Raw genomic sequence first — 8,638 nt, 5'->3', positions numbered from 1 at the left:
TCCTAAGCAGTAAATGTTCAGATGATGAACTCTTTAATCTTTAGCAAAAGCTTTATCTATCTATCTATCTATCTATCTATCTATCTATCTATCTATCTATCTATCTATCTATCTATTTATTGGAGTAAGATTTTTTCTGCAGTGGTTCAGTACAGTTCACTATAGCAATTTGAAGACTGCTGTAGTCTTTTCTTTTCCTAAACCTATTACTGCCTTAAAAGAAATGCAGGGAATATTTTAAAATTTGATTGTGGTAGAATTCTTGAAGCGACATAACTAACACTTTGGATGGTTAATAACCTATATAGGTGCTACATTGTTTGCTTCTTTTCATCCCAAGTGTAGCAGTTGCAAACATGTTGATACTTTCCCATAATATCCCATTGTCAATGTTTTAAAATTTAATCAAATATTGAAATTCAAATCAGTTTGAATTCTTTTACCTGATTCTTGAATCACAAATTCAAATAAAATCTTACAATTGTTGCCTAATTCCAGTCCAGTGATTCCACAAATTCTACTAGCAGTCCATCCTTTTACTCTAATACATTTTAGAAAAATAAAATTTAGATTCTAAAGACTATGTAGAGTCATAAGCAACAATCAAATCCTAAGTTATGTGTGATATGAAACTGGCTAATTTATCTGGAAAACAGCTGGGAGACTTAAGACAAGTGCAGGAAAGTGTAGCATGTTTGATTTGGAGATTTAACTAGAACTGAACAAAGTAAAACACATTTTACTTTGATTTTCCTCCAAGTCTCCAGTTCATCCAAATTCTTTTTCATGTTTCTAAATTCATTCATATATAATTCCATATAATTGCATTTATGTTATAAAACAAAGTATGCGTGTATATATTAGTTTATTATGATATTAAACTGTAGTCAATACAGTATATCTACATTTTTGTAAGCAGTTCAAAAATTGAAATTCTGCACTCTAGAGGATTTTTTGTTTTGCTGAAAACTGTTTCTTAATATATATATATATATAGTTTCTGCTCATAATCTGAGATCAATATTTTAGTAAGAAGATCTTTGCCAAATAAAATATCCCTATGCCTGCTAAGGCATTGAAAATAATCTGAGAGCAACTTTTTAAGGGAAAAAGCACAATTTTGTTATTTATTGCAGCATCTTTTTTTCCAAGAGTGGATGTGGCTGATCTCTTATTCCCATGTGCTGATGTAATTTGTTTTCAGTTGTGATGCTGTGTATTAGAAAAGAATGTGCCAGCAATACAGTTTAAACAGTAAGATTTGTGCTGAGTTTAACAGTGCTTGGCAGAGCCATCAATTTCTCTGTGTTCTGAATTTTCAGATTACCCCAATCATCCTTCCAATTCCTTCCCACTCTTTAGGTATTAGCAGTTCTTAACACTTCACCATTTCTGCTGAACTGTGGCTATTCATGCTTCCTGTACTTTTGAAGTGAGGCCTTAGTTCAACAAGGTAATCATAACTGTCACCCAGAAGAGATCCCACTGAGTTTGATCCCAATGAACTAAGGGACCCAGCCAATGAACCTGTTCCTTCAAAAGCAAAAATCTGGAGGGAGTCATAAGGAGGAACATCTGGATCACAGTTGGCTTCTTCTAGCTTTTGATTAATGAAGTCCCGGAATACTGCACTTTCAGGGCCAACTTGAAGAGATTGCCTGTAAAGACTCTGGATCTCTGTTGTAATATTTCTTCGTGGCTTGTGATTTCGCAGAATAGTTTGTGGTCTCAGTCCAGAAATATCAAAAGCCTCAGTGTCCTGTTCTCCACCTCCTTCATCATCATACTTAAAAATATTTTCTCTGAATATTTCGTTCTCATGAAATGGTGCTGGCTTTGTTTGGTGCTTCAAAGCCACAACTGCTAGAACAAATACTGGCAAGCAAGCAAATGAAAAAGGAAGATTAAGAAGTAGTTAAGAATTCCACAAAGCACAAACCTGAAAATCCTAGCCAACTATGTGGTTAGTTAAATTATGGCTGTGATGGAATGAGGCCATACTTTGAGGTGTCAACTGATAATCTAAGTCATGTGCAAACAGATGTTTAGATGAAAGAGTGTGACTGATGAAAATGTCTAAAAGTAATTGATATATTATGTTGGGGCTAGATAGCTTTCCATAGAACAGAGCGGGTGAAAGTTGACTTTCCATTTCTTTTTTCTCCTGATCAGCCCCCAGTGTCCACTGAAAATAAGCTTCAGTGAACTGTGGAGATTGGTGAACATTATGAGCTATGCTTGGTGGAGGGATTGTATTCAGAAAATCGGACCAAGGTCATTGTGGAGTGTTTCCAGCAAAAGCTATCTACATCTGTTTTCTACAATTTTCCCTTCTCCCTTTCTTCCAGTGTCACAGCCCACAGCACCCTGCTTATTCTCCACAGGAGAATCAGGGGGTGGGGGTAGTGGTGGCGGCGGCCCTGGAGGTCGGTAAGAAAAGAGGGGCAGAAGAGATCAGACGCTTCATTCCTCTTATCATGTTCTGGATCCAAGCCATATCATCTACCAAAATAAGCAGCATAGTCTAAACAATGAAAAGTTAGCAAAGATGTATTTTGCATAAAAGGAAAAAAAAAAAACCTTACCTAATATTATGAGTAGGCAAGCCACAATAGCAACTAAAGCTTGTACACTAATCCCCATTGAAATCAGGAACGCTCCATATCTACATGACAGAAGGCTAACTTCTTCATTACAATCACACACAGTGACTGTTAAGGTGCTGGTGCTGGAGAGAGGAGGGATTCCATTGTCCACAATTAGTATTGGTAAGGGAAAAAGAAATTGTTCAGAATGATGGAACTGAGTTCTTGTGGTAAGAATTCTGGCTGTGTTATCTGTAAAATAATAATTTAAAAAATCTATTTATTTGGACAAATCAATTCACGTGCAAAATAACAATTCAAAGATTGGGCTAAACCACGTGTAATTAAAAGATGTGGAGAAACAATGATACATCTATTTTTACTTAAGAATGTCATTTTTTTTTTTTTTTTCATTTTCAGACTGAATAATGTTGGTAGAAAAATGCAGAATATCTCCTTGGCACTAGTAAATTCTAACCCCCCCCCAAAAAAGTAAAAAAATTAAAATGTATAACAAAATCCCCAGACTTTTATTTCTATAGTATCTAACAGTTCTTCACTTTCTCTGGACAGAGGAGTTGGTGTATAAACTACTTTTTGCCACTATTACGTCACTTTCCACAATTCCTGACACCATCTTTATGTGTTTTTTTTTTGATGAATACGTAGAATTTCACACAGGACATTTTAAACAGATGATATCTTTGTTTAGCCTGAGCCTCTGAGCTTAACATTTTGTGTTTTATTCTTTTTTGAAAAAAAATATGTTTTTGAAAATGCTTTAAACTGCACTTGAATGTTATATTTATTTATGAGTAGCTAGGGTAACTTATGTTATAAAATGGCTATATAATTATAACACTAATAAGGCTGTGAAAACTTCCAAATATAGTGCTTTGAGTAAAGTACCCCTTCAAAGCTGCTTTGTTCAGCAACACAAAGAACAAAGCGAATCTGCCATGTTGCTTCAGTTTCCATTACTCTGTCTGCCTCCTTTTGCCTCTAGACATGATGGAGGAGGCCCAAAACAACATGAATTGCCTTGATAAATCATATTATTGCTGCACCACTATGAAATGAATGATGGGCATGCACATAGGCTACGAGTAATGAAATGCCTTATGTAGGCTGCTGTCACTGTCAGCACAACTAATAATGGAACCCTAAGCACTGAACTTAGAGGACTTATCAATGTGCTTAGCCTTGAGCTGCACATTAACTAAAAGCCCAAATCAGGCACTAAGTACAAATTACAAAATACACATTTCACCCATGTAGTATCAGTAGTCCTTTAGTAAATTATACATAAATAGGATGGATGTGAGATTGAAAACACCATATTTTTTTATGGGACATGTTAACCAAGTCCAAAAGGTGAACAAGTAACTTCTTATTCACGGCATAGTGAATAACTTTCCAAAAGTTAGCTTTATTGATTTATTCAACTAGCCAGAACATTCATATAATTAGCAAAGTTGATATGAGCAATGCATACTTTAGCTGAATTTGAAATAGCTCTTTTTCTAAGTCTCTGAAGGCTACCTTTAAGCGATCTTCTTTCCTGCAATTTCATCAGCTGTTGAACTTAGGTTTTCCCTTTAGATTACTTTCGATTGGTGTCCCCTATATGATTCTTTCTCAGCTTTTGGGATCAATACAAATGCTGCATAATACTGCAGCACAGAAAGTCATCCACATTATGACATCAATAACAAGGACCTAAAAACTAAGTTACATAATTATGAATTCTCTCTTTCCTCTTAATTTCATTTTAGCAAATAAAAATGTAAGCAATTATTAATATTAAATCTTTGCTTCATTTTAAATCCATCCTCATTGCTTTTCTAATGCCACCTAGTACTTGGCAACTTTACCAGATAATGGGAAGGTCTTTACTACTAAAAACTGCCATATTTAGAAAGCAAATACAAACAGATCAAATAGGTTTCTACGCAGTTTTTTTAAAAAAAGAATCCCAAGTACAGATTTGTAAAACAGCTCTTAAAATAAGAGTCTCTTCAATTATACTTTTAAATGATGCCAAATATAATATCTTAATACCTTATTGGACATACTATCAAGTCCAGCGTCCTATTTTTCAGTCATCCTTTTATAGAATTTTTTTTTCTATAGAAAGAGTGTAAATGTAACAGACCACAACTGTTTGTCTTTTATACTTGATATACCTGATTCTATACAGATTCAGCTGTCATAGCTAAATAGGTTAACAGGGTATTTTATAGAGAATAACAACAACAACAACAACAACAGCAATAATAGCAATAATGATGATGATGTAGTGATGAGAATTGTCTTTTCTGTCAGCTGTTCATATACTTCATATGAAATATGAGAATAATCTTCATATGTTGGAAATCAGTAGTCTGATCCACCAATAGACAATATTCCTTATTTAGAAAGCATTTCCTAACCCTGGGGGAAAGAGTTATCTCTCAAAAATTAATAACAGGGAAGGAAAGAGCAAGCAGGGGGGAAAATGATAATCTCAAAGGACAGAAAATTTGAATAAATAAATAAATAAAAGGCTTGTGTCTATAAAAGTACAGAGGACCACAGAAAATGAATTGGTGGGGAGGGGGGGAGTACAGTTGGCTTCAGGCCTGGTAAAGTTATTTATACTAGTGGTTACCACTTCAGGTCATGGATAACTTAAGCTTCTTTATGCATTGTAGGAAACCTGTATGCTGTAAACCTTCTGTTATGACCCTTGCCTACTAAAAGAATAGGCACTAATAATAAATCCTGTTTGGAAAGCCAGAGACATGCACCCAGCTTGACCAGTATCTTAAGTCATGTATGACCCAGTCACAAAGGGTTGGCCTCTGCAAAAAAAACAAAACAAAACAAAACAGGAGAGAACAGATAACATTTCTTAGATAGGAATTCCTCAGGGGTTTACAGCCTTGTACTTTAAAGCAATGGATAACAAGAGTGAACAGAGTTTATGACTTTATAGTAGAGATGACCTAGAGCTTAGAGAAAATAGCAGAAATAAATTTGGGGAATAAAAGCCGGGATGCTGGTTATAACAAACCAGAGGAAAAATATTGGGGGATATGGTACTTTCTTTTGTCACCTCTAAGTCTTCCCTGAATAATTCCTTTTCCTGCTGTGGTTGTCTGTTTTCGCTATCAATCACACTTCACAGCAGTTTCCACCCAAAGCTCTTCCAATAATCCAAGTCAGTGTAGATAAGTGCATAGCACCTCTGATGACCTTCTAGCCTCTGGATAATTATATATAAGGAGTGAGAATTTATGATGATGTGGACAATCTATGAGCCACATCTCTAGCCTCTACTCAACTTAATGCACTTATTTTATCTTAGCTTCCCCAACTCTCTTAAACTAGATCACTAGACCCTTCAAGGCTATTTTTCAAAGTGCAACCCGTCTTTGATACAAAAGTTTGTCTATTTCTGGCCTGATACCTAAAAAAGAAGAAGTGAATATACTTCCTTTAAAATATCTCAAAACCATGTCTAATACCTACTTTCATTATCTTCAAGTTCAAAACTGGAACTGTTTTTGCCTTCTTCCATCAGATAGAATGAAAAATGATGGTTTTCCATAGGATTGTCTTTATCCACTGCACTGATTGTCTGGATGAGCTAGAAGCAAACATCAGTGAACAAAGCTTTTAGTGCCAAAGACTATTGCTTGCCTTTTAACGCAATGGGCCACAACGGCATGCAACATATTCTATCCGATTAACAAGGTTACAATTGTGCTTCTTGTCTCTGAAGGGCAGGAAATGTATTAGCTGCTGCTACAAACTCACATCATTTAGTTCAATCCTTTTAGGGCTGTTGATTTTTTTAAATGTCCTACAGTTATGCCACTTGATTTTGTATTGATTGGAAGGAGATAAACACTACATTCTTGGGGTACTGCAAATTACTTTTAGAATAGAAATGCAGAGGTTGACTAAAGTTTCCATAAGCAACAAAGGGGGGGGGATGTATAAAGTATTCTACACTTTGTTTTTCAAGATGAAAAGTATAATTTTCTATATTTGAACACATCCTTCAGTACCAAAAACCTATTTCCTTCTAGCCCACAAAACCTCACTGGCATCACTTCAATGATGTATTATAGTTTCTATGACCACAAGATTGTGACAAGTTCATGTGCTGAATTTTTGATTCTTTTAGATTGTAACAGATTGATTACGGGAACATGCATTTGTGTTTTTAAAGAAGCAAAATAGTCCCCATTGCCAAACATATCAAACTAGATTACCATTTGTAAGAAAAGTCAAAATTAGTATGTTTGCATTAAAAATATATATAATTTCATCATATAAACATGCCATGTTGCAGTTGCCATAATGAGCCATCATTTCCATTGCAGAAATAAGTACTTGCTACCATTGTCAGTTATTTAGTGAACTGTACACTATTTTGAGAACATTCTTTAATTTCCCATTTCAATTCAATATTATTGGGATATTTCAACACAATTACCATGTGTTTCTTTGGGAGGATAAGTCCTCTAAAGCACCCCTTAACGATTAATCAGTTGGCATTTGAAAATCTAATTTTACTAAAACCAGATGACATAAACATATTTCCATTCATTTCAATGATGTTTTAAAAATGTTCCCCCTTTTATTTAAGAAAAAAAAAAAAGGAGGGGTAATAACTTGACTTTATCACCAGGTCCTATAGTGCTTAAGAAGTAGTGTGCATTTCTTGGTATGCCTGACATAAAAGAACTGTTATGATTGCATTAGTGACATACATTTAGTTCACCCATCACCCATAGAAAAATGTGCTTTGGCATAGCATATTTTGTGCACCCAGTCATTTGTTTATGAATTAGTATGTTTTGTGTTGCCTTGTGGCTGAATCAGCAAATTGCAGTCAAAGTACTGTTTTAGCAGGAAGTATGAATGAAATGGTTGATTTGGTCTAACAGAATTGCAATAGGTGGCAGTCCAACTTCCCTATCTCAGCATTCCTCTCACAGACTTTCTAAGCAGCATTTCCCATTGATATGATTGCATGATTTAAAGATGATGGAGTTAAACAATTTTAAATATATTGTACCTACACTTTGGGACCATTGTGGTGAGAACAGTGGCTAACAGATGTCATAAATAAATAATCATCCCGACAGAAACCATAAAGAAATAGCCACCCACAGACTGTTCATCTCTTTCCAGCAGAAACGACAGCTGGTATCCTAATGCTAGAGAACACGCTGTCTTATTCCCTTTTACACACACCTGGAAGTCCATGGGAGAGTAGCAGGGAAAAGGGGGGGTGAAAAAAAAGAGCTTGTGAAAGTAAGTCCCAAGGGCTCAGTAAGAATTAAGTACATTGTGAGGGAGGTCCTTTGGGAAACCATACAGACCACCAACAAAGAGACTGTTGTATTTCCTGTGTTTCTAGGGAGGCTTTTATTATATACTACAGTTTAACGAACTTATTTCCTAACTTCCAACTTGACACTTATCACTAAACATATACTACATTAAACTATACTTACACTAACACCTATGTGTTTATCTAATTCCTAAACACTCTCTGGATGATTCTGTTCTTTGTTGCCTGAACTTATAACAAAATCCTTAGTCTTCAAGTCAGCTAAAGTTGCAGTCAGCTGCTGTTCTGAACTGCTACTGAAGCATTAGCTTTGCAGTTGCTCAATCTGGGGTGGGAAAAGGGAGATGCTTTACCAGCTTCTGGCTGGCTCAAGGCACTCAGCATCTCTGCTGGGCTCTGCTTCCCCTTTCAGCTTGTCTGTTGTTGATTTGCTAAGGTCCAAGCTGGCTCCTCCTTCATCATCAATCACCTGCTAAGCTACAGGTTATCCCAACAGCTGCAAATCCGTCCTTTCTGCTCTCCCACTCAACACAAACCTTTCTCCTACACACCCATGCTCAGGTGCTACCAACATTTTCCAGGGGAGAAGACAAAGGGAAGGAAGGACTCATGCTGTGTAATGTGTAAGATACAGTATGTGTAATATAAATGCAAGATAGCCATTGGTCAGAATAGTAATTCACATGGCAAATGCCTTTCTTTT

At 35.7% G+C, this 8,638-nt stretch overlaps 1 protein-coding gene across 1 annotated transcript in view; it reads right to left on the bottom strand.

The window, feature by feature from the left end:
* Positions 1 to 378: 378 nt before the first annotated feature.
* The window catches only part of LOC134494110 (cadherin-19-like), a 48,247-nt gene continuing 39,987 nt past the window's right edge, over positions 379 to 8,638 (bottom strand). The window contains exons 9-11 of the mRNA XM_063299056.1: positions 6,099 to 6,216; positions 2,586 to 2,837; positions 379 to 1,875 (exon numbers count right to left, since the gene is read on the bottom strand). Coding sequence (XP_063155126.1) covers positions 1,376 to 1,875; positions 2,586 to 2,837; positions 6,099 to 6,216 — 870 coding nt within the window. The 3' untranslated portion in view covers positions 379 to 1,375. The remainder of the gene's footprint in view (positions 1,876 to 2,585; positions 2,838 to 6,098; positions 6,217 to 8,638) is intronic.

This window comes from Candoia aspera, chromosome 3 (assembly GCF_035149785.1).
Source record: "Candoia aspera isolate rCanAsp1 chromosome 3, rCanAsp1.hap2, whole genome shotgun sequence".
NCBI lineage: Eukaryota > Metazoa > Chordata > Lepidosauria > Squamata > Boidae > Candoia > Candoia aspera.
The sequence above is the reverse complement of the archived record's forward strand: the minus strand, read 5'-3'. Positions and strand labels throughout refer to the sequence as shown.